Raw genomic sequence first — 26,310 nt, forward strand, 5'->3', positions numbered from 1 at the left:
ACTATTAGAGATGAACATTTTAATCACGCTCTGTGAAATTTTAAATATTTTTATTTTTAGAAGATTAGTTTGAATATCACAAAAATTGTATTGTTATAAACCAGAAAAGAAAACAGAAGATTTAGCTTTCATTTATTGTTAGTATAAGAGGTTATCCATACCTAATGGTTGATTCAGTAATTCGTCTTTGTATTTAGTGCACGTCATATATTGTTCAGAGCTTTTATTGTACAAATTTTTAAATTTTATTTACTTGAAAAATGCTTTCATCTACAGCTCTGCATAGTTGTTGCCATTCTGATTGATTGTTTTGCCATTTTATAAGGACAAGTGAATGAGCTCGGTATCTGACTGATACCCAATGCCAGTGTCAGCATCTATGCATCTGAACTCAAGATAATAATAATACTACATGTATTACATTTTATATTCTAAATGACATGCCTTATTTTAATAGCCGAATATGTAAACAAGTGCTGGATTTGGGTATCCATATAATTTAAATAACCAGACTCATCCCTAATCTTTAGTGTATATATGGGGGTGTGCCTGATATTTGAAGGGGTTAAAAAGCGATGTGTGTTTGTTTGGCTCAGGCATATAAGTGTTCAGTATTACAGGGTGCATCTTCCACCCTGCACAGATTCTTCCCTCCTCCCCTCCATGCTCAGGGACATAGCATCTGCTCCAGACAGCAGCACTCACATAGATCGCACTGCTCTGTCTGCCCTTGGACTAACACACACACACACACACACACACACACACACACACACACCCTGACAGGCAAGATACACACACAAGCGCTGAGTTATTGCTCTTGCGTTTCTTATACATGAATATAGTATTTGTATTATTCCACATTTGCATTGCCTTTCATTTATTATCAACCTTTTTGTGTGGTTTCCTACATCATTATTAGGGGGCTGGTTCAGCTAGAGGAGAAGATGCTGAGCATGTGAAGAAAAGCTCTGGGGGCTGCTGAGTGGGAGTTGCACCCTTGCCAAATCAATGGGCTGTGAATTGTTGTTGTATTTCTTAGTTCCTTATTGTCTCTCACTGTTGCCTCCTTCTAGGGTGTGCTCAGGAAACTCATGCTGTCTTGTACACTGTTCCCACAGTCACTGTGTGATTACTCCTCCTCTTTCTCTTTCTCTCTCCCCTCCTCTGCATCGTGCTCTCCTATTTAAAAAATCCAGTTTTCAGCCTCTTCTTTCTCTTGGCCTTCCTTGTTTACTTTTGTGGTGATCATATTTCTTTTTGTATCAATCCTTGGTTATTATTATTATTATTATTAGTTTGTTTATTTAGTTCTTTATCGAGTTTTGAGTTTGTTGAGTCTGTAACACACTCGCTCCCCCACCCTTCGTCGTGCGTGCGTCTGTGCGTGCTGTCAATCCGTCGGTCAGTCCATGCATCTGGTCTGTCAGTCCTGCAGTCCATGTGTGGCCGCTCGGTCAGCCCTGTTACACTCTAATGGGCTCTCACACATGCAGTTCAGCGAACGGATTCCCTCCTCTCCCCTCTTTCAGTGCCTTGTTTCAGCTCGGTATCTCATATATTTTCATCATGCTACCAGAACAGTATTGGAAAAGATGTTCCAGGCTAATTTTACACTGCTTTATGATGCCCAGGGCTATACAGTGCCCCTTATGGCAGAGATGGACAGGAAATTGGGGGCGGGATCAATGTTTAACCATAGCAAAAAGCCTGAATTGGATCTTAGATTCCATTATGTTTCTATTTTAGCCAGAGACCCCGTAATGCAATATGTCTGTCTGTGGAATAATTGAATTACAGCAATCATAGTCTGAGATATCGTGATAAGGGTTCCTAACAAAGAGTTTTTAACCTGATCCTATCTTTCTTGTTTAATATGTAATCCCCAATATCTGTCTTATGAATGAATAATTCTGTTAAATTGAATGAGGCAGCACAGAGTCAGATGAGTATAGGGTTAGTTTTCCTGAACTATAGTAGGGCATATTCTGTGGCAAATGATAAGGCTTCAAACACAACATGATATGAGGAGATGCTCATGTAAAGACGCTGTGGGATTAAACTAATTTTAAATGAGTGTAATCATTTAAAATGATCTCCCAGCTCTAAGCCAAGATAAGACATTTGTTGGTCCTAGACTTAGAATATTTAAGAATCCTGGAACATGTTAAATTTGAATTTGAGATGCTACATTCTATGTTTAGTAGCAGTTGTTGTTAAAAAACTCTGTCAAATTCTAATGCAATTGTGTATATGTTATGTTTGGTCTGTAAAAAGAAAAAAGTCCAAAGATATGTCAGATATGTCAGAAAGGTCATAGATATACAGAAAAATAAATTTTTAGAACTTTTTCAGTGATGACCTTCACTTTCTTTAATATCCAGTAACTCACTCTGAAAACAGCTTGTTGTAAATGAGATTTTATTCATACCATAAATACTCATTAATATAGAAAATGATACAAGTTTTGCTCTGTTTTTGATTGTTATGAATCTACTCTCTTTGACTTCCAGCGGTCACTGAACTGCCCACTCTTTCCTCCCCTCTGCCTTTCATCCCTTGTCCCTTCCTCTTCATCCATCCTCCTTTTTGGCATGTGTTTCCCTTGTTCACCAACCCCCCCCTCCCCCAGCTAAGACCCAGGATGGCATTGCCCTGGAGATTCAACCGCTGAAGAGCGAAGAGGGGGCTGAGTCAGAGGAGAAAGAGGAGAAGGAGAAGGAGATCAAGAAGGTCAACGTTACCAAGAAGGAGAAGTCAGTGCTGCAGGGCAAACTGACCAGGCTGGCTGTGCAGATTGGGAAAGCAGGTGGGGGCAGACGAACTGAGCTGCTTATAAAACCTAATGCATTTGCATTAGTCTGACTCATTGCCACACCCTTTCTGAAGAAGTTAATTTACTGTTTGTGTGAATAAATGTGGATGTTCATTGGACAGATATTACATTTTCCATTGTAATCACTTCCCAAGCTGACATGAGCTAGCAGAGAATAATCAGTCCTGCTCTTTTGTACCAAGAGAAATATTTATATTAATTACCCACTGGGAGGTTAAATGTGCAGTGACTGCTTGTTTGCATTATCCTGAACAAACACAGCCAGCATATGGGCTTCTTCAGACACCTCTTTTTGTAAATGAGTTCATTTGTCATACTCTGTCCTGGTTCAGTGGGTTTATTTTACTTACTTTGTGAAGAAACAGAGTCACCCAGTAACAAAACAGGGCCTGTCCCTTTGGGCTGTACTCCACATAATTATCCCACTTCCAACAGCACGTCTACTGCAATCAAAGCAGATTCGGATGGCGCACAGAAGATGACAGCTGTTGCTATTGAGGCTAAAGGAATTTGGTGAACCCCTTCTCAGTCTTCTTCTCTGAGCTGTGACGGCCTATCATGGAAAACTCAATTTTCCTCACTGTTTTTAAATAAGAAGCTTTGATGTAGTATGCCGTTTCCGTCTCCTGTCCACACAGTCTGTATATAGAAACTAAGCTGTAAAAAACGTCCCTTTTTGAATGAACTATTTTCATGATGTCCAGTGCATTTACATATGTCTATTCTGCCCACAGCAGTTTAAGTCCACCCATTCATGTTAAAGTTACTAGGATTGTTTTAGCTCAGACTGCTTTTTAAATGGCACCTATTGCAGGGAAATCAGAACAGAGGTCGCTTACAAATGTCAGTCTTAAAGGCACAAAAGCAGCCTGTTTAATTCTAAGGGATTAAGAGAGGTTGGGAAGTGGTCATGTTATGGATTTTTTTGTACAAAAACCACAAAAAACATCAACATTGTAAGTGGGGAAAGATAACATTCTTCTGCTCTTTCTATTTCCACAGGTCTAATCATGTCTGCCGTGACGGTCATCATCCTCATCTTGTACTTTGTCATCTATACATTTGGAGTGAACAAGCAAGAATGGAAGGCAGAGTGCACACCCATTTATATCCAGTACTTTGTCAAGTTCTTCATCATTGGTGTAACAGTGCTGGTGGTGGCTGTTCCTGAGGGGCTACCCCTTGCTGTGACCATTTCTCTGGCCTATTCTGTCAAGGTGAGGGCCTGGAGTGAGTGACCCTGTGGTCATAAAATTAGAAAAAGACATCTTACTTTTCTATAATTCAACTTTTTATATAAAAGCTCACATCAAATTAAGTCTGGCTTCTAATTAAGTAATCTATGTATGGGCAGTAGAAGTGTATTAGCTTGGAAAAGCACCAGCATAAATACATGTTAACATTAATGCAGTAAATTGTGATTTTATGTCAATCAGTGCGTTAGCTTGATCATTTCCAAATCTCTCCTCGTGCCCAGTATTTTTATGTGTGTGTGTGTGTGTGTGTGTGTGTGTGTGTGTGTGTGTGTGTGTGTGTGTGTGTATGTGTGTATATATATATATATCGGTAACACCGGTAACAGACTGTGGGGCTAGTTGTAACGGTTGCTAAAAAGTCTAATAAATCAGTGCAAAGACAGTTAAATCAATACAGTTCTAAGTTAGAACATTCAACCAAAATAGATAAAATATATAGAAATTGCAATACATATAATTCAAGAAAAGGCTGTATCAAAGGTGAAATTTATTTTTGACCACAGAGCATGTGTTTAATTAATTTGTGTATTAAAAATTTCCCATTGATTGACTGTATTGAAGTTATGTGAGAGGACATTGACTTTTCTCGTTGGGCCTCACTCACCAACTTTTCACAAGAAGTAATTTCTCCTTAAAACCCACTTACGTAGTTTTCCTGAAGATTCTGATATTCACCAATGCTTTTGTATTTGTGGTATGTCCCAAAGGTGTGAACAATTTGTAGGTTTATGAACATGGCATGAATTTGTTTTCTCTCAAAAACAAATTTAAGTAAGAACTTTTTATTAGTACGTTTTATTTTATTATAAATATATAAGATATTGGTAAATGAGGCTCATTCTTTACCTTAGCATTCTTAGTTATAGCACTGCATTGCAACTAACATAGCTGTGAAGAAACTGTTTAGCCTGGCTGGCTCTGACTATGAATTGTCTGCATGCTGTAAAATAGTGTATTATAGTGGGTGATTTGGGATTTTATGACTTACGCACACAATTCAGCAATTGAAAAAAAACTTCAATAAAATTACTTGTAGAGTCAATGTTGAGAAATTTCTGATTTCAACGATGAGGTTGCTATGAGAAATGAGAATTCAAAAACATTACTACATGTTCTATTTGAGCTTGTTTATCTGCATACATTTATTTTAGTTATATTTATTTAAATTATATTAAATTATTATTTGAATTATATTGGTTTAAGTTGTATTTTACTAGGGACGGGTATTGAGACTGATATTACATACGGGTATTAAATTGGTACTGGTTCCAGACTAATCAGTACCAAAATATCAATAAGGTCCTGGACAACGGTGCTGCTATCAGTACATATTAACATGTTGACAATTAATTCTATATTCTCAGCTTGCGTTTTCAAATGGTCGGTGCTAGATTCGATCAGTGGGAGGGGCACTCAGCTCCGTGTTACAAAAGTGTTCACATGCCACATTACTACCCTAACTATTTCAAATGCCATGCCTCACTCTGTGCTCTGGTCATGGCTTATAGGTTGACATTCAAATATGTGGGCTCACTTTACCAAATGTAATGATGAGGCAGTTAAATGCAATAAATATAAAGTGGTATTTGCACGTAAAGGTGGTAAGCCTCATGTATTTATCATTCTGTACATCTGCAGCAGTGCTGTGTGTTTGCTTTAGCAGAGCAGCTGCTGCACGAAATGTCTTACCATAGTGCATGTTTATAAGTAAATCCTTACATAAAACTCTTGGTAGGATCTTTGGGTAGCTTAAATCATCAAAAAATGCTGTTAGATCTACTAAGCTGAAATTGGCTTCTTACTTGCCACATTTTTCCTGTTCCAGGTGGTGCATTGGTTACATACCTGCCTCAGGTGTTGTAATAGTAATTGCTGCACCCTTTAACATGAATTGTAAACATTAAAAAAAGGTGGAGAATAGGAAGACAACTTCGGATTTGTGTTAAAACTACAGGTGGGATAGTTTGATAGTATACATGTCCAAGCATTAAAAGAATAATTAAGATGTCATCAGCTTATCAGGGGCAAAGCAGTTATATTAAGTCTGTACTGAATGAGTATGTACTGAAATAAACTTGTCAGACAATAGCTAGCATAGCATAAATCACTAACTGCTGGGTAGCCTTAGTTTGTGAGCTGTCTTGACAACCAAGGTTAACTACTTGGTTATGGCTGTTAATATTTTTTTAGCTGTAGGGATAGGACCACATTCTTTTCACATCTTTTCATTTTGAATCTTTTGAATCTTCACATCTTTTCATGCCATGTCTTTATTTTTTGCACCTAATTGTGGAGAGTAGTATCAGTAAGAATATTAAGTAATGGTATGGATATTGGTGTCAATAAAATCCTAAAAATACTCATCCCTATATTTTAACCTGTGTTAGTTTGTGCCTTGCTCTTAACTATTGTGTAGATAAATGCTTTGAAACTAAATTCCTTGCTGGACAGACACTTTTACACAGTACTGTACATTTAAGTGTACATTTTTATGGCTTTTTGCCTCAGATGTTACGTAGTCTATGATAATGCAGTAAGCTGCATACATACAACTCTACTCTAATGAGCTCACTGCCATTGATCTTAACCCCATCCAGTGTACTTCTTGAATTCCTTGTTGATGCATGAGGGATTTATGGGTAAAAAGACCCAGCTGACTGTTTCACTAATGGTGAAATTAACCTGCTGCCCTGGGCCATTGCTCTACTAAACTAGGTCGAGCTCTGTTTTTCCTCAACAGAAAATGATGAAAGACAACAACCTGGTTAGGCACCTGGATGCCTGTGAGACTATGGGCAATGCTACTGCCATCTGTTCTGACAAGACTGGCACGCTCACCATGAACCGCATGACCGTGGTGCAGGCCTACATAGGTGACACACACTACAAGACTGTACCGGAGCCTGAAGCCATCAACCCTGAGATTTTGGAGCTCATGGTGAACAGCATCTCCATCAACTCCGCATATACCACCAAGATTCTGGTGAGCTGACTTTGGAATATTCTTAACTGTTTTATTTCAAGGACAAGGAATTGGGTGCTTTAGATATTCTTCCATCTATATTCCTGAACATCCAAAGCTTTTAGATTCCCTTACTTCTCAATTTTTTTTTCTTTTATGCATATATTTTTCAGTGATATTTTTCAGTCACGTAATGTACACTTGCTCTTGTCCTCTGGCTAGAGAGCTGTAAAAATTCAGTATGTGGTTTATGGTTAACCTTTGAAAGGCTCAGGTGGTGAAGTTTGAAGCGATTATCAATAGTTCACCTTTTAACATCCTAATGGGCACTATGCCCTTGAGAAAGACACTTGAGTAAATGCCTCATTTAAATCCCTCTATGCTTCCACTCCTCATTTCTAAGCTTTTTAATGTCTTAGTGCAAGTGCAGTGATGATCCATGTATCTAAGTGACTTCTTCAACTCGTCAATACCATCAGAGACAAGACCCCATGCCCTTGACTCCTAGCCAAACTCAGAATAGAGTTTGTGTGCACAACAGGACTCAATCATAGCTGTTTATCTTGGCATGATATTGATGTGAATGTTGTTACCTTAATTGATTGGTGTCTTTTTAAATGTTTTCATTATTTTTGAGGCTTTTATTGTACTTTGACAATTCAGTTCGTAACTGACCTATGCACCTGGATTCTGTTCAGTCCCCTGAAAAGGAAGGTGGTCTACCAAGGCACGTGGGTAACAAGACAGAATGTGCCCTTCTTGGGCTGGTGCTGGACCTGAAGAGAGACTACCAACCCATTAGAGATGAGGTTCCTGAGGAGAAACTCTACAAGGTCTACACCTTCAACTCCTCACGAAAGAGCATGAGCACAGTTCTTAAAAATGCAGACGGCTCGGGATTCCGCATGTACAGCAAGGGCGCCTCTGAGATCATCCTTCGAAAGTATGACAATTGCTCTTTTCTCCTCCTCTACTTCCAGATTGTTTCTCTCTTTCTTTTCAGTGTGCACTATTTTTTCTCCACTACTAATTGACCCCTGCGGTATTGATTTTGTATCCTCTGCTATCCACATCTTCTTTGATTGTTTCTAAGTATAGTCCTGGATAGCCACCACTATTTGTTTTGAGCGCTGATTCTGAGCACTTAATGGGGTGTAATATTAAACCTCTTCTTTGCTCCTTTGTCAGGTGTTCCCATATTTTGGATGCTGCAGGCCAGCCCCGCGTCTTCAAGCCCAAGGACCGGGATGAGATGGTGCGTAAAGTAATCGAGCCCATGGCCTGTGATGGCCTGAGGACCATCTGTGTAGCTAAGAGGGATTTCATAGGTGATGAACCTAACTGGGACAATGAGGCAGACATCCTTACTGACCTGACCTGCATCTGTGTGGTGGGCATTGAAGACCCTGTCCGTCCCGAGGTAAGAACATCATTGACTTTGTGTGCTGCTGCTTGTATTAGACTGTGTGCCATGATGCCCTTTGCATTCCTGTAGGTTTGATAACGTGTTGTGTGATAGGGCCTGAAAATTTTGTTACCAGTATATTTTAACCCTTTAGTTCTAAGATAAGAAATGTTGGCCTAGTCATATCTTTATTTTTAACCATTCAGCTGTGATTATAGTGCATTGTGCACTACTCTGTTCAGTCTGTTTTTAAATCACCTGAATCACAAATATTAAATATGAAAATTGAAGGCAAAAAATACACCAAACTCAAAAAACTACTAAAACATACAGAAATAAATAATTTGAACGAATAAACTGAACAGTCAGCCACTTAAAAAAATTTGTGAGTCACTTGAAGTCTCTACTTCTCTCAGAAGTTGCACTGGAACATGCTCCCACTATGTCAGCAGTCATGTTGTGAATTGCTGTGTGGCAGGGTCTCTAAAGCTAAATCTCTGCTTTCAACAAATACTACTGTATATGGCATATTGTTGGAAAACCCCACTTCTCAAGTTGAGTTTGAGGTTTGTTGATATCTCAAGCAGTTGTAAAGTTATTTAACTTTACAACATGACATGACTGTTGCTGGCACAATGTTTGTCCCTAATGAGTTGAGGCTAAAAATCTGCTAACTGATAATAAGGCAAACATAATTTTTATAAACAAAAACAGAACAATATGTTTAGTTAAAGACTGCTTTACTGACTGACAGTTTTCAACATGAATTGTCAAATATATTGTCAGTTCTTGCCTTGTCAATGTAGATAAATCCCTTTGACCTCAATGTAAGCTGATATTATTGAGTAATTGACACATCAGTCTTGACCTTTTGTTGTCTACACCAGTGTTTCATAACGCCAGTTCAGATGACCCTGCACTGTGCACTGCCGTTTTACATTTTGCTGACAGTTAGCTCAAGAGAAGAACTTTTTTAATTACTTAATGATATGACTCAGATGCAGGTAAAACGAGGAACTATGGTATAGATGGGCCTATACGAGGGGAAAGGGAATTTTCAGAATTGATATGAGCTTTCTGTGAATTTTCATGACAGAGTTTCGAGGACAGGACTTGACCTTCCGTTGACTTCTTGGTGTTCATTTAACTTAAGTGAATGGCTTCACCGGCAAACCACTGAAGCATCTCTAAAAGAAATCCCAGTTGAGCTTGCTCTTCAAAACAGCATCTTCACCATCATTACACTAGTCCTGCTCCACTGAGCACAGCTTTTGTTAGTCACTAACTGCCTATAATGGAGGTGTAATTGTGGACTGATGGGCTTGGCGGTGGTCCTGAGAGAGAGAAGATTCTGTCTGCTTCAATCACCCTGTCCTTTACCAGACTTAACTGGCATCAGTTAGAGCTGCCAGTCAGACCATCCCAAAACAATAAACCACCACTGTGTCTTATCACTTTACATGTAGCAATGTCCATTGATGAGCTGCTAGCTGTGATCATGCAATGACCGTGTGGATAGTCATTTAGTTTCACAATGTCAAGCAGAACATGGAAAGGATAACTTGAATAGTTTCTTTGCCAGAGGGAAATCAATTCCCATGGAGGTCTTAAACTGCTTACATTTAAAGGTGGCTTTCATAAGGCTATTTCAGATGCATATGCTAATCAGAATGGAAATTTATGTGTCAGCTCCTCTCAGGTTTTTTGACGTGTAACTGTACAATGGCAGGTGTGACTGATAATGAGGCTGGAGCATTGTATGCTCCCGCTAGTAATGACAATATCTTCTTACCTTCAGAACAAACAGAAGTGAACTGTTGGTAGTCATATAGACAGATGGATATGAGATGAAATATAATGCTGTGATTAAAGGACCCATATCATGAAAAAACATCTTGTGCTCATTTTATTCAAATATGAGATTGATGTAACATGTAAACTGCTAAAGTTTTAGAATGTGCCATTTACTGTTGTGAGCTTGATAATAAAGGAAATCTTGTTTTGATGGGGCTTAAGCTGCAAAAACATTTTCAAACACAGTTCATTGCTTATGTGATGTCACAAAAAACGCCTTTACATTTATCCACCTTTTTAGCCTTCGGCCATTTATCCCCATCCATTCACGTTGAAGGTATAAATAGTGTTTCAGCTTGGATTTTTTGTGAGGCATAATACAGTACAGCTTGTCAGAACAGAGATCATTTAAGCCCTAAGCCTCAAGTCTTAAAAGCACAATAGCCTGTTTAACTTTCAGGGATAAAGAGAGCTTGGAAATGGAGATGTAAAAATGAATTGTGACCAGATTTAATTCATTTTTTGTCCTAAAGGACAAAAAAGGCCTCAGGAAAAAATATGGTTTATAAAAAATGTAGGACATGGCCCCTTTAAACAGAGAAATATATCGTCTAGCCATTGGTTCCAGCCCTTCTGGTCTAATACAATGTAGCCAGTCCTTCTTTGACATTGATCACTTTAGGAGGCCACGTGTGACATCAGTGAGACATCTCTGTCTGTGCGAATGCTGGGAGCTTTTTAATCATCTATAAATAAATGAGCTTATTGGTTCTAATGAGGGGTATGGTGTGATTCATCACAAGAGTGTGGATAATTACACAGGACTGCAGCCTCCACACACACAAACACTAACGCATACACACACCACCCTTTGGCCTCTCCATGTGTGGAGTGGCGTCGGCAGCCCTATGGCTGAATGAATAGCACAGACTGGCATGGCATCATGTGGAGAGAGACTAAAATACACTGGGCACCTGCTGCTCTGAGACCTGCTCTGGTATTCAGGAAGTCACCCTGAGCTACAGTAGCAGGATAACACACTGGTCTGAGACCAGTCAACTCCTTTGGAATCACACTGCTCCTCAGCATAGGTTAATAACTCTGCTCAACCATTATATCAGCCTACAGTGAAAAGATGAGATGATTAAAAGTTGAAACCGACTTCCTAAGTTTACAGCCATCCATTTAGAAGTCTGAAGACTGATGTAGAGGCAAATCTCTTTCTAACTGCTGTTTCTTGCTTCAGTGTGCCTGGACTCATCGTTGCTATGATACTCAGCTTGTGGAAATGTATCCTCACACCATTTATTTTTAATCCATCACAGTTCAGTCTGTGCATCAACTGTGGTGCTAAAAGTTTAACGACTCATTTGTACTTTTCTCACACTGCATTGTGGTGCAATAAATGTGTCTTGATTTGATCGTACAGAGGTTCCCTCTTCCTTGCTAGGTTCCTGAGGCCATCGCTAAGTGTCAGAGAGCAGGTATCACTGTGCGCATGGTTACCGGTGACAATATTAACACTGCGCGAGCCATTGCTACCAAGTGTGGCATCCTGTTGCCTGGAGAAGACTTTCTCTGCCTGGAGGGCAAAGAGTTCAACCAACAAATCCGCAACGACAAAGGAGAGGTGAGGAAGCTTAGTAATGATCTACCACAAAGCAGGGAACAGTGAAAGACAGCAGTGATTGCTGAAGGTCAGCTGATTCTTTGGAAGATAATCCAGATAACCATATCCAGATGACCAGTGTTGTAAACACTGATGTGTGTAAAACTCCATTTTTAGTTTTATTTACTGTTTTTGTTATACTGTTAAGGGTGGCTCCTGTTTTTGAACTATTAGGTTTGTTTAGGACAGTTCTTAATGAAAACATTTAGTGCTAATTAGACCTTTGTGATTGTGAAGTGACTAGAACAGACCAGAATTTGTGTTTTTACATGTCCTCCTGACATCCAGGTGGAGCAAGAGCGTCTTGATAAGGTTTGGCCCAAACTGCGTGTCCTGGCCCGTTCTTCTCCAACAGACAAGCACACTCTGGTAAAAGGTAAAAAAAACTCTCGTCATTGTCTTGTGGTCAACAAGTCACATAAAACTAACTCTGGGTCAGAGCTAGGGATGGGCGATAAAATAATAATTATTGCAATATAACCTTTCCTCAATAGAACTACAAGAAACATCTGATAAATTTTGGATATAATACACTATTCTTCTGAGTTTTTCAGCATGATTAAAGAGGGAGGGGGCAAGGACTAAAAGAGTCGCCAATTATACTTTAGCAACATCTGAAACATGGATATTCCCCGTTTGATTGGAGTGACCTGTTCCACTGCGACCAAGTATGAGTGAGGAGATCAGTGGCGCAACTGTACTGGCTTAGAATTAACTCACTTCTGTTTTAACATCTTAACAAGCTTAAGCAGCGTTTAATCATGTCTGCTCCTCACAACTCCAGCACTGTTACAGTGCTCTCCCAGTCATATTTTAGTATTAGTTTATTCACAAGCAACAAAAGTGAAAGAAAGAAAGAAAGAAAGAAAGAAAGAATGAAAGAAGTGGGTTCATGCTAGGTACAGTCCTGATTTAAACAAAAATAAAACTGGGCAATCTGTGAGGTATTGGAAAGCAAGAGAATGCTATCTTTCCAAACTCCTTAATCACACGGACAACGCGGTGAATTGATGTTACTGTAGGTCAAACAAGACAAAATGCACTGATTTTGGTTTAAACGTAGTTAAAATGGGGGTGTTGTTTGTCTGGTGTTAGAGAATCACACTGCAGTTAATGCTTTTACACAGCGGGCTTCAAACTATGACGATAGAGTAGAGAAACCTAGGCATCTGCTAGCTGGTGTTTGAATACTGTGATATGCTCTGACATGGTTGTGGTAGGAGTAATGGCAGTAAGACAGTGTGAGCAATCACTGACCTACCGAGCCACCTAAAGTTTGCTGTTCGTTCTACGTAAGTTGACGTTGTTGAGAAACTAAACAGTTTAACAGTTTAACTGTTGTTGGCCACATGTTTAGCATTTGCAATGGGACAGACTAGCACTCGTCACCAGACAGCTAAAAATAATCTGTTTTCTTTCTTAAATTATGAGTACTAAAAAAATTGCAGCCCTGCTTTTCCAGTTGGTAAAAACAGCCCACCAGAAGCTTTCTCCCATTGTCCCAAGACAGATTTGTGAAATGTTCCACTGTTTAGCAAGAGTTTGTCATGTTCTGGCCATTTTTGGCCATATCGCCTATTTCTAGTCAGAGCAAGATCAGAGCAACCCTGTGGAGTGCAAAGTGGCTTTTCAGAAAGTCAGAGCGTCAGTGTTCTTTCTCGCTCCAAAAACCATTCCTGTCTACCTGTCTACTGACTACCTCTGCATGGCATGAGTGATGCAGCAGTGACTGCTACAGCTCACACATGATGCTTATTCACACACAGTGTTTGTGCTGTGGACTTGTGGAGCAGATCTACACACTGGAAATTCACAGATCACAACATTCTACAGACATTACACAGAATTAATCTCTTGTCATTCATTTTGTTGCCTGAATGATGATGAAGATGGTGTTAAAAGCATGTGTATTTGTTACCCTCAGCAGTTTTCTAGCTTGTGACTTGGGCCAACGCTTCAAGCCTGTACATTGTGACAAAAGTCTGTCTAGCGCAGAATGTTTTAACTAGTTTTTCTTTTAACAATGGCCATATATAATAGAATTGTGACATGAAGTGTGTAGTGCCTTGTCCTTAATGTCCTTAATGCCATAAAATAAGTATCATAAGAATGAATTGTATGGGGTGTAGGTAAACCTAACGTAAAAGGTACTTTCCTTTAAGCTGGTGGGATCATACTCCACCCCTCCCCAGAATAAGTTTGGGTGAAAGAAATTACTGAAGGGACACAACTACCTTCATTTAGTGAACGTTTGGCAGTTAAAGTTTTTCCATGACAGCAGTCTTCCTTCTTGCGTTACAATTAAGTCAACACTGTAGGCTGTCAAATAGACTAATAATACACTATTATTAAACTGCTAAACACTAGTATGTCAACTGCTGAACAATATTATTACATAGCCTACTACCAAATATTAAATTCAAAATATTTACTATATTCAGTAGTAGCGTACTGCTACTAACAACACTTACTAAATATGAAGGCAGTATTGTATTGGATGGTATTTTGAGGAATGGAAAGCAAATTAACCTGTAGATAGAAATGCACTCTGTGTGCTTCACCTAGCTTACCAAGTCTCAGGAGCATGCTTTGCCACAGACTACAAAGTAATGAACTTGTACACACAAAGATTACTCTATTTTTATATTATGATGTCCAAGATGTCATTATAAATTGAGCTGTACTGGCAAGCTTTCAACAGAAAATGAGCCAAACTATAACCACTAGCCTGTAGATATATCTGGGGTCATATTGGGCAGTATCATCTGAAAAATCTAAATGACTCAGCTAGGAAGTTCACGTCATGCCCATAAATACAGTTTGAAGCCCACTATACCAACGATCAGTTTCTAAGCACAAAAAAACTCTTGGCTGAATATTTCTGAGCAGTGAATCACTCTCAGACTTGCAGTAACAGTGATGCAAGTAAGAGCTCCAGCAACCCTGCTATGCTTAACCCACAGCCACTACCATGTCACTAGTGTATCATGTGAAGAATGGCCTACCACCCAAATTTTATCTCTTCAGCGATGGCCCTGTGGTCAAAATCAGACCAATAATGAATGGGGGGTCTACAGTCTAGTATGGTACATCTGTAAATACAGGGAGATTCACTTGAAAGAGGCCCTGAATATTCTGTAATAACTCTCTTTACGATGAATCAATCTGAACGAAACAACATGTATTCAGTATATGGAGCTTGCCCCGCATCAGAGTGGTGAGGTAGGTGCAGCACAGCCGTCACAATGTTTAACCTCCGTTTGTGACTTCCGTTTGCGACCCCCGTACCCCTTCATCTGTCTGGCAGAAAACAGATCACTTCCAGAATTGCATGTAATGCAATTGTTTGTACATACATCAAGGTATGTAGATTGCTTCATCCTAACAGGAGTTACAGAAGGAGTTGGGCCTCTTTTGAGTGAATCTCCTTGCACAATGTAGGTGTTTCTGTTTATGTGGATGGTGAGTGTAGTCCATCAGTAATAATTTATGCTTGAAACTTCTTTAGGTTGTTACAAAGTGCTAATGACTGATAAAGCTGCGGTGATTGTATGTCAACCTACTACAACTTTAAAACACTCCCACGTATAAACTCAGTACTCCTAGTGACCTCAGAGGATTGCTAAGTGCTTTGTTTTTGTGTCCTTGAACACATAATCTGCTCATCCATGTGTTGCATCCATTTAGGTTCAAATTTTGTAGCCCATTTAGTGCACCCTAGGGCTGTGACTGGGCTGTTGTCTTTCAGGCATCATTGACAGCACCGTAGGAGAGACCAGACAGGTGGTGGCAGTGACGGGAGATGGAACCAACGATGGCCCTGCTCTCAAAAAGGCTGATGTTGGCTTTGCTATGGTAATTTCTGTCATCGTCTCACCTCTTGTAACAGTTTAAAATCTGGGTATTTAGGAATTTTCTTTTTATTAAAGCAAATTGCATATTTGCTCATGTCAGCCCAAAGCTCTGTTTTCTCTGAATTATGTGATGTGATTTGAGTTCATTCAGAATGCTTATTCTGTAATTAAACAATCAATCAATAGCTACTTTGTTGTAGTAAATCTATTTATCACAGCTGACAGTTCCTATATTGGAGCCACTGCGCAGCTTATTTGATGAGAGTCAGGTTTGGCAGAGGATGTTGGTCGGTCTTGATGATTGGCCAGCACTGCGTGACTTCAGTTTTAATCCTCACCCAATATCGACACTGCAGCGCTGAGCCAGAACACACCGGGTCTTTTCAGAACCATGTGGTGTGGACTCATTCGCTGAGCTGTGGGCAATGCACCGCTCCCCAAGCCCCTGCTCAGCACAGAGACGACCCCGCAGCTTTGAAGACGCTACCAGAATAAATTACTATCCATATAAATGCATTCATCATGGATGAAGTTAATGATATTGGCATTTCTCAGCAAGATGTTTGCCATCTGATTTGAAAACAACCATATGCGGGGAGGGGCTATATCAATTACATGCTCCTCTGCAATTATGATAACGGTAGATAAAAGGGCTTGAGGTTAGATGGAGAAAGGCGACAGTTGTCTGACCTTGTTGATGCATTCCTTTTATCGAAAGAATTCTCATTATGTGCAATAAATTGTTAAAGAAGAAGAAAGGATGTGGCCAAGAACACAATTAAGCCTTTGTTTTTAAATAAAAAGGGAGCCTTTTTGCCCAAACATTTTTCTGCCATTATAATGTGTTGTTGCAGTGTTTGTTGTGTCCTAAACCAAAAGAAACATAATTATAAATGAAGCCTAGTTTTGCCTTTCATGGGATTTCTGTTAAGACCCTCTTAGGGTCTCTTAGTATTAAGAGAACACTTCAACCTCAAGTAGTCATGTTATAGATTAACCTAAGCTTACCAAGATCCATTGTGTCAGTTTGCAATATGGTAAAATTATACCAAGGGGGACTTTACATAGTCCTGTAAAGATTAACCTGATAAATAACATACATTGCAGTTACATTGTTGTGACCTGTCAAAAAATCTAAAAAGCAGTGCAATGTGACACCACTGCCAGTATGCTGGTATAGATAATATATCAGTCACTGCTACTACAAGACAAGTCAAAGGAAGCCTCTGACTTCAGTCACAAATTTCAGCAGCAGAGAATAGCTGAAGTTTAATGAGATCCATTTGATAATTTTGCAGTGTAGACAGTGATGTAATAATATCCAATTTTTGCTTCCTTTTCGTCCCACAGGGCATTGCTGGGACAGATGTGGCTAAGGAAGCCTCTGATATCATCCTGACTGACGACAACTTCACCAGCATTGTGAAAGCTGTGATGTGGGGCCGTAATGTGTATGACAGCATTTCCAAGTTTCTGCAGTTTCAGCTTACTGTCAACGTGGTGGCCGTTATCGTTGCTTTCACTGGGGCCTGCATCACACAGGTACAAAAGGCATTCCACTGGCTCAAGCATGACTCAAACTGTGGCTGTGTCAGATGAGTCATTGTTATGGGCTGTAATTAACCCTTGTGAGCTAATGAGAAGACAAAATGAATATATGGCTCAGTATCCGTACCAGAGAGGAGATGAGACAAGCCAAAAAAGAAGCCCAGGATCATTCATGATTCTTCAGGTTTTTATCCAAAACACTCAGTGTCCCCATAGTCTTGATACCAATCTGCTGCTAATAAATTTCTGAGGTATTGTGTCCCTACTTAGCGTAACCTAGTTAAATTAATGATGGCAGTGGAGTAATGGAATTGGCTAACAGTCAGACTGTCTGGCTTCTCTAGCCCATGGCCTCCTGAACCCTCTGTTTTGTTGAGTCTAGCTTGGTAATTAGTGGACCATGAAACTCCATTTTCTTGTCTGTTTTGTAGGACTCTCCACTAAAAGCAGTGCAGATGCTCTGGGTGAATCTGATTATGGACACGCTGGCCTCCCTGGCTCTGGCTACTGAGCCACCCACCGAGGCTTTGCTCTTGCGTAAACCCTATGGCCGAGACAAGCCTCTAATTTCCAGAACCATGATGAAGAACATTCTGGGCCATGCTGTCTACCAGCTAGTGGTCACGTTTACATTGCTGTTTGCTGGTAAGGCTTCATGAAGAAGTTGAAATGGAAAGGATTATTTTATTGAGTTTGTGGCACTCCTAGTGAGCTGGAGCACTGGGTGGTGTGGGTGTAATGCTCTTCTGATTTAGCTCATTAGTTAATTACAAAGCTTTTCACAAATTCAGGCTTCTTGGAGCTGGGACAGAATTAAGAGTAGTTCAGCAAAAATACTGATTTAAATCATTTTCACCTTACCCCAAATGTAGCTGTTTGGTGTCTGAAGTTTGCTTCCCTAGTTTTGCAGTGGACCTACGAGGCTGATGTAGGTTACAAATAATGGAAGCTTATAGGTTACTAATTAGCATAATTGCAACCTGCATACCCAAATCATCTCACAGGTGCCTCAAACCCCATCAAGTTGTTAAATATACTCAATTGCTCAATTGCCTGTTTGGTTTTGGACACTGTACAATGTATCTGTAAGCCACAGTGGACTGAAAAATGGACCAAATAGACATGAGAGAAAGTATATCGCACAGCTGAAAACAGTAATAGCAGCCTTTGTAAAGCTTTAAATCTGTTCATGTTTTTGTCCTGTGTTTAGAGAATTGTGTGCCATAGAGCATCGGAAATTAAGGTAGTTTGAGGTTGTTAGCTTCATTAGCCTTACAACTCCAGTGCAAAAGTAAAGATGTAAACTTCAGACACTAAAAATATCTTGCCTGATTGACTACATTTGGAGTGAAAGGAAGATTATGTGAATTAGATTTTTTGCCATACTAGTTATTAGAAATACATTTCTATGGCTTTTATTGAGGCACAGTGATGACTTCATTACCATTGGAGAGGTTACCTTTGTGTGCATGTGTGTGCGCATGTGTGCGTGTGTGTGCGTGCGTGCCTATAGTGACATTTGTTCCTTTTGAGGAAACCTTGCTTTCACCCTAGCAATAGATTGTCCTTCGCCTGTTGTAATTAGTAAATGAACACTCAGCATAGCTGTGAATTCCTCTCAGACTAGTTTGTTGACATTGCTGACCTCACAGAGCGATACGATACCACGTTCCTCTCAAAGTGCTGGGCCATTGCTATTAGCAGAGCTCTTGAGAGAGACTGCTGCCAATGTTCCCACACTGTTTATCCTGCTGCCAGCTCATTGAATAGGTCTAAGAGTATCTCATGCTTAGATTTTGTAAGCTCAGTGAGCTGCTGATAGTGCCAGCTTGCTTTAAGAGGAGTAGTATGCCAGGGGATTAAGGAGTTGCCATGCAGGTTGTACCTGTGTCTTACAGCTCTTGTATATATTTGTCACATTAGAGATTACTGTGTTCTCTTTTTCTCTTTAAACTGTACTTTTATATTGCAAGCCATTGTAGCCAGTAATGGAATACATTTTTAAAAGATCTTTTGGTGAATGTCATTCCTTTAGATAAAGACAGTCTAAATGTTTGTGAAAGTTGGATATTCTGGTTAGAAATGTTTATGTCCATGATATATTACACTATCAGAACTCCTATATATAACCATGTTTCCCAAAAAGTTGGGATGCTGTGCAAAATGTAAATACTTTTAACAGAATGCAATAATGTGCAAATCATTTAAACACTATATGTATTTAAAGTAGTACAAAGACAACATATCAGTTGTTGCAACTGAGAAATTTTATTGTTTTTTGAAAGCTAAATGACCATTTTGAATTTGATGCCAGCAGTATGTCTCAAAAACAGGGGCATGTTTACCACTGTGTTGCATCAATTGTTTTAAGAACACTCTGTTTGGGAAGTGAAGTTTTCCCATTCTTGCTTTGTATAGGATTAGCTGTGCAACAGTTCAGGGTTTCTTTTGTTGTATTTTTTTATTTCATAAAGGGACAAATGTTTTCACTGAGTGTGCTTTGGATTACAAGCAGGTCAGTTTGTCACCTGGACATTTTACTACAGATCCATGCTTTTGTAACAGGGGCAGAATGTGGTTTGGCATTGTCTTGCTGAAATAAGCAAGGCTTTCGCTAAAAAGAATGTCGTTTGGATGGCTGCATATGTTGCTCAAAAGCTGTGGCATTAGTGATGCCTTCACAGATGTGCAAGCCACCCATACCCTGTGTATTAACGGCATTTGGCTGATGCTCTTATCCAGAGTGACTTACAATTTGATCATTTTACACAATTGGCCTGACTGCATGTCTTTTGGACTGTGGGAGGAAACCGGAGAACCTGGAGGAAACCCACGCAGACACGGGGAGAACATGCAAACTCCACACAGAGAGGACCCCAGTCGCCCGGCCGGGGAATCGAACCCAGGCCCTCATTGCTGTGAGGCGACAGCGCTACCCACCACGCCACCGTGCCGCCCTGTGTGCTTATTTATGTCAATACCATCATGGATGCTGGCTTTTGAGCTGTGTGCTGATAACAAGCCAGATGGCTCCTCTCCTTTTTAGCCCGGAGGACGCAGCAGATTTCCAAAAAGAATTTAAAATTTTGATTTGTTGGACCACAGGCCAGTTTTCCACTTCATCTCCATCTTAAATCAGCTTGGGCCCTGAAGAAGCAGTGACATTTCTGGATCCTGTTTATATATTATTTCTTTTTTGCATGTTAGAGTTTTAACTTGTGTTTGTGGATGCAGTGACGAACTGTGTTCACAGACACTGGTTTTTGGAAGTGTTTCTGAGCCCATGAAGAGATTTCCACTACTGTTTTTGAGGGCGCGAAGATTGACATTGAATATTGGCTTTCAGAAACCCTTGTGTACAGAATTGTCTCCAGATTCTCTGATTCTTTTAATGATATTATGTACTGCAAAGGATGAAATCCTTAAGTTTTTTGCTATTTAACATTGAGAAATGTATTTGCCTGACCAGTCCAGTGGTGAACCCCTTCCCCTTTTTAATTCTGAAAGACACAGCCTCACTGGGAGACTCAGTTACGTTACTGACCTGTTGCCTTTACTAATTAACCAAATTATTTGGAAGATGTTCCCCCAGGTAGTTTTTTAACATAACACAACTTTACTTATTTTTTTGTTGCCCTATCCCAGCTTTTTTCAAATGTGTTGCATCAAATTTAGAATGGGCACCTTCAATTTTTAAAAGACAATAACATTTTCTCAGTTATAACATTTGATGTGTTGTTTTATTTGCACACCGTTTTATTGACATTTTGTGCAGCATACAAATGTTTTTGGAAATAAGAAATAATTATCATATATATATATATATATATATATATATATATATATATATGTGTGTGTGTGTGTGTGTGTGTGTGTGTGTGTGTGTGTGTGTGTGTATGTATATATCTCAAATTGCATTTTTTTAACGTTTAACGCCACTTCTTCTCTGTAGGGGAAAAGTTCTTCAACATTGACAGTGGGCGTAACTCTCCTCTCCATTCTCCCCCATCTGAACACTACACCATCATCTTCAACGTCTTCGTCATGATGCAGCTCTTCAATGAGATCAATGCCCGCAAAATTCATGGGGAGAGAAATGTCTTTGATGGCATCTACCGTAACCCCATCTTCTGCAGCGTTGTCCTAGGAACCTTTGCCCTGCAGGCAAGGCACATTTTTAGGATCTTACAGCCTAGCTGTCAAGTCATTTTGAAACATTGATAGAGAATATACATGAAATCTCAATTACAAAATTTTATTATGCTTAAAACTATAATGAAGTATATATATATATATATATATATATATATATATATATATATATATATATATATATATAAAACTATAATAAAACTATAATGAAGTACATGTTAATATTAGAGTTCAATTATGTTTTCATAGTATGTAGCTGTAACCCCTATAATGAGCAAAATGGGTTTTGATGGGTCAGATTTTTATTTCACAATATAGGTAAAATAAGCCATTTACTGCAGGGGTATCCAATCTATTTTGCAGATGGCAAGTAAGATTAGACATCTCTGATTCTAAATGTAATAGGATTCTTCAAGTGACAGATGATTTTTGCATTCAGAGCTTTGTCTGCGGGTGATAAGACAGTCAAATGCATCTTTAGCGCTTTAGAAAAATCAGTGCCAGGGCTGTCACTTTGTTCTTTTTGAAGTTGTCACTTTAATGACTGTGGTAGAATTGCAGGGTAGGAGAAGCTCATCTACAGAGCTGGACTCTGTATTTGTTATTATGTTCTCTTTTCAGATCATCATCGTGCAGTTTGGAGGGAAGCCTTTCTCTTGCACAGCTCTAACCCTGGATCAGTGGTTGTGGTGCATTTTCATTGGTGTTGGGGAACTGCTTTGGGGCCAGGTACGGCAAAAGGCTCACATTGTGCGCCGTGCGCTTTAATAAGCAGGAATGCTTTTGTTTGCACAGCGTGCTCTTTCATCTTTCCCACTGAACAGAATTCTAAAAGCCCCGCTAGTTGGAATAAAGCTGCAAGCAACGCCTAGACACGTAGGTGTTTTTTGCGTTGAAAGATCCCATCTGCGGATGACAAAGTGTGAAAGAATAGTGAGAGAAAGATGGAAAAGAGAGAAAAAGAGAGAGAGCACCGCACTGCTCCGTATGTGACGGTATAATGAAAACATCATGGCATAACGGGTAGACGTGGGTGATGTTCAACATCTCCTGACACCCAATGGCGAGGGTGTAGGTGGGGGGTGAAACTGTGTGTGAATTCAAATCTGTGGGAGGGAGCGAAGGAGGAAAGGGTGGAGGGAGGAGGCAGATAGTGAAGGTCGCTGAGCAGTGAGCACTGCCTGGGAACGGTTGCCACCACCAAGAGCTTGCATCCACAGAGAAGACAGTGCATGGCGGCATAATGAGACATGAAAGGTCCATAGCCCACAATTACCCAACCTCTTGGGGGAATTTGAAACTCAGCACGCTACTCCCGCTTCACCTTCGCTGTGTCTTAGACAAGGGTGTAACAATACCTTATGACACAATACATTGCAATGCGAAAATGTGGCCACATGCATTTTGGAGTGATGTCAGCTGTGTTCTATTTCATGCAGTGTATACAGTCAAATGCTCTTGATTTGTCCATTCTCTGTCCACTGATGCATTCTTTTATAGTAACCACTGTTAGTTTAGACAAGCTCTAAAAAACATTTCCAAAATTCTATTCCATCCAGTATTGTCCTGCAGGTTTTTGTCAGAATGGGGAAATGCAGGTTTTTGCCAAAACAGGGAGATATAGAGATCCTTATTATTTTCAAATGGTAATTGTTTTGTTTGTGGTCATGGAAGGGCACTGTGAAGATTGATTTTTTTGTCACATAATCAAGTTATAGTTAGTGCAATATCAAATTTCTTGTTTGCAATGTTGCAAAATTCACTTAGTCCAGCTCTGCATAGCATTTTAAAGTAGATCATAACATTTTCCTTCTCTATTGTGATGTTTCCTGAGTGAAACATATTATTAAGGAGGATCTCTGAGCTGTTGTATTTGTTCCATGATAGGTGGGATTAGTGAGAAAAAATGAATTAAAAGTCAGAAGACATTTTAGAGGCTGGCAAATGCCATTCAGGCTCCTTTGTTGTACAGCCATTTCAATTGCTCATTATGACCAGGGAAATGACCCAACCAAAAAAAAACCTTAACATCATGTAGTGAATTTACTTTAACCTAGATTCATTAGGCTGAATGGGATTCTTTTGATTCTGTAAATCTTGTCCAACTTTCACAGCAGTTGCTATGAAAAAAATTGATTTGTCGTGCAACAAATTTTCATTATTTGAGCACAAGAAGTCACAATAACCCCACACCAGCATGTATAGAGTCATGAACTGAGACATTGAGACATTCAAAGTTCAGCAAGGATATAAAGACTAAAGGTTGGAGCGTGCCAGCTGCACACTCAGTATAATGAAGTTGCATCATGCACACTTCACTTCCCTTCCGGTTTCTTGTATGTGTGCATGTGTGCATAAATGTGTTGCCTCCTGGTCACACCACTATGCATTTTAACATGTATCCTAAGGTGAACAACAGTACATTTCAGAGGCTACATGAAAGGTTGGTTCTGACTTGTCAAGCTGCCACTGGCATCAACAGCAATGACACCCACAGAAGCTCTCCAGAAATATTCAGTTATTTCAGTGTCATCACACAGCCTGCAGAAAGCTGCCAGATTTGCTTGTTATTTTTAAGTCCCTGCCATTCTGTTGACTGTTGAATTCTCGATTTGTTGGATGCTCTGTTCGTTTGTTCGTTCGAACAGTATCTGATAAGGTCAAAGTAATCTGATTTTTCAAAATCCAGTTTATTCAACCTTGGAATATTTACTTGGGTCAAATTGTCTTGCACATAAACAGCCTTTCATCCTTTCTGCAAAGGAACACTGCAAATTAATTGAAATTGCGCACTTGAACCATATCCCAGTATTGCACAAAAGTAGTGTTTAAAACAATGTTTGACTAGATTCTTTGCATAAAAAGGATCTTTTCATCCAAATCAAAAGACTTTTATTTAAGTATATGTTTCACAGTTGCAAAAATGGACATGCCAGCGCGAAATGGATCAAAACAATCAGCATAAAATTGAGTGATAATTTCACATAGTTTGTAGTTGGTTAACTGTAAGTGCTATTATTGTGAAGTGGAAGCGTCTAGCTCAGGCATAAAGTGGTAGACCATGCAGTGCAGAGTTTGTGTGCTGAAGGAAAAATGTATGTGCTCTGTTGCGTCACTCACTGCATTGTTCAAACTGTCTCTGGAACCAACATTAGCACAAGAACTGTGCATCGGGAGCTTTATGATATGGGTCCTGGTGGGCGAGCAGCTGTACACAAGCCTAAGCCTTGTCTAGCAAGCTCATACAAGTGTAACGGTCAGATGTCCATAAAGTGTACATCCCTCTTTTTCAACAACCACTGTCTGTCCTACAAAGATACATTACAAATACAAGTACATGTACATATGTCACCATTTTGTACTACTCTTACTTTCAGTTCATCTCAGCCATCCCCACGCACCGCCTCAAGTTCCTGAAGGAGGCAGGTCATGGTATCACAAAGGAAGAGATCCAGCAAGAGGAGCAGACAGAGGACGTGGATGAGATTGACCATGCTGAAATGGAGCTGCGTCGGGGCCAGATTCTGTGGTTCCGAGGCCTCAACCGCATCCAGACTCAGGTAGGGTGCTCATCCCTGGGAAATCCCTGCGGGCCTCTCTTTGAAGTCTCTGCTGCAATTCTCTCTTCCAGCGCAAGCCTTTGGGAGTGGAGGCTAGCACTGCTGAAAAAAAAAACACAGGAAGAAGTTGATGGTGCTGATTATTTTTTTTCCCTTCAAATCTACATGTAGGTCTTACTCCTCAGGTGCAGACATTGCAGATTTGACCAGGATACTTTTTGATGAATGAACATGAATGTTTTGTTTTTTATGTATAATTCAATGGCTGATGCTAGTTGTGTAGTAGTAGTTACCATTATGCTGTTTAATGTTTAATCAATGTTTTCAATTGTGCTGGGACGAATGCCATACCATACAATTTGACAGCTTGTGATGTCAGATCTTATAAGTACTCAACCATCTTAGAGAGATGTCTTGGAGAAGACGAGCTGTCCCCAAGCAGGGTACATTTGCTGGGTTAATGCAGGACACTTCGTTCTGTACACGGGTATAGAAAGTAAGTAACATTGCTGTTTACCTGGAGGACCATAAGCCTGTTTTCTCCAGCGACCCCATTCATGGAAACTTGCAGACTCCCTTAAGACTGAGCACTGCTGAGCAGTGGCCTGTTGCCTGTCCCAGCGCTCCAGAGAAAGCAACTGGACGCCCTGGGAGGTGACGCACATTGTGTCCTCCATGGGGATGAATTCAACTCTGCGCCTTAATTGGATTCCAGAGCGTCCAAAGCTCAGGAGACCCAAAAAGGAAGCCAAAGCCTGTTGAGACTCTTTCACTAGGTGGCAGAGGTTGCACCTGCTCTATTTACTTTCTCTGAAATACCTCAATTGCAAAATTCAGTACTGTATAGAGATATTAGGGGTGTTGTGATGCGCTTTGTCCAGAAAATACATGCTGAGAGTCAAATACTGCTTTATTTAATGCCATAAAAAAAGTAGTTGTCATGTCAGAAATACTGCCATAAATTGGAATGATGGCCACTGCTTTATTAAAAAACATTAAAAATGTGATGATATTCCTAAAAGACACAAATAGCCACATAAAGTAGAATAAAATATTGCACCACAACCCAAACTGTAAACAAAAAGTACTTTATCAATCTATGTCTGGTAGTTATTATTATAAATGCATGTCTATTAGTTATAATTATTAGTCTATTAGTTATGTTTTCATCTCCTGGTCTTTGTTTTTACTTATTCTGTGGCACAATACATAGTTCACATCATATGGTGGTGTTTGGGTATCATTATGTTTTTTCTTTGAAAGGATTTTTGTAG

The 26,310-nt window shown here is 39.7% G+C and overlaps 1 protein-coding gene across 6 annotated transcripts in view; it reads left to right on the plus strand.

Annotated features, from left to right (window-relative positions):
• atp2b4 (ATPase plasma membrane Ca2+ transporting 4) overlaps positions 1-26,310 on the plus strand; it is a 98,653-nt gene that overhangs the window by 54,754 nt on the left and 17,589 nt on the right. For all 6 annotated transcript variants that reach the window (XM_037532320.1, XM_017694715.2, XM_017694714.2 and 3 more), the window contains 13 exons: positions 2,633-2,809; positions 3,839-4,053; positions 6,833-7,075; positions 7,753-7,997; positions 8,243-8,474; positions 11,704-11,883; positions 12,211-12,298; positions 15,671-15,777; positions 17,127-17,318; positions 17,756-17,969; positions 21,277-21,488; positions 22,098-22,205; positions 24,854-25,036. In XM_037532320.1, coding sequence (XP_037388217.1) covers positions 2,633-2,809; positions 3,839-4,053; positions 6,833-7,075; positions 7,753-7,997; positions 8,243-8,474; positions 11,704-11,883; positions 12,211-12,298; positions 15,671-15,777; positions 17,127-17,318; positions 17,756-17,969; positions 21,277-21,488; positions 22,098-22,205; positions 24,854-25,036 — 2,396 coding nt within the window. The remainder of the gene's footprint in view (positions 1-2,632; positions 2,810-3,838; positions 4,054-6,832; positions 7,076-7,752; positions 7,998-8,242; positions 8,475-11,703; positions 11,884-12,210; positions 12,299-15,670; positions 15,778-17,126; positions 17,319-17,755; positions 17,970-21,276; positions 21,489-22,097; positions 22,206-24,853; positions 25,037-26,310) is intronic.

This window comes from Pygocentrus nattereri, chromosome 21, assembly GCF_015220715.1.
Source record: "Pygocentrus nattereri isolate fPygNat1 chromosome 21, fPygNat1.pri, whole genome shotgun sequence".
Classification (NCBI taxonomy): Eukaryota; Metazoa; Chordata; class Actinopteri; order Characiformes; family Serrasalmidae; genus Pygocentrus; species Pygocentrus nattereri.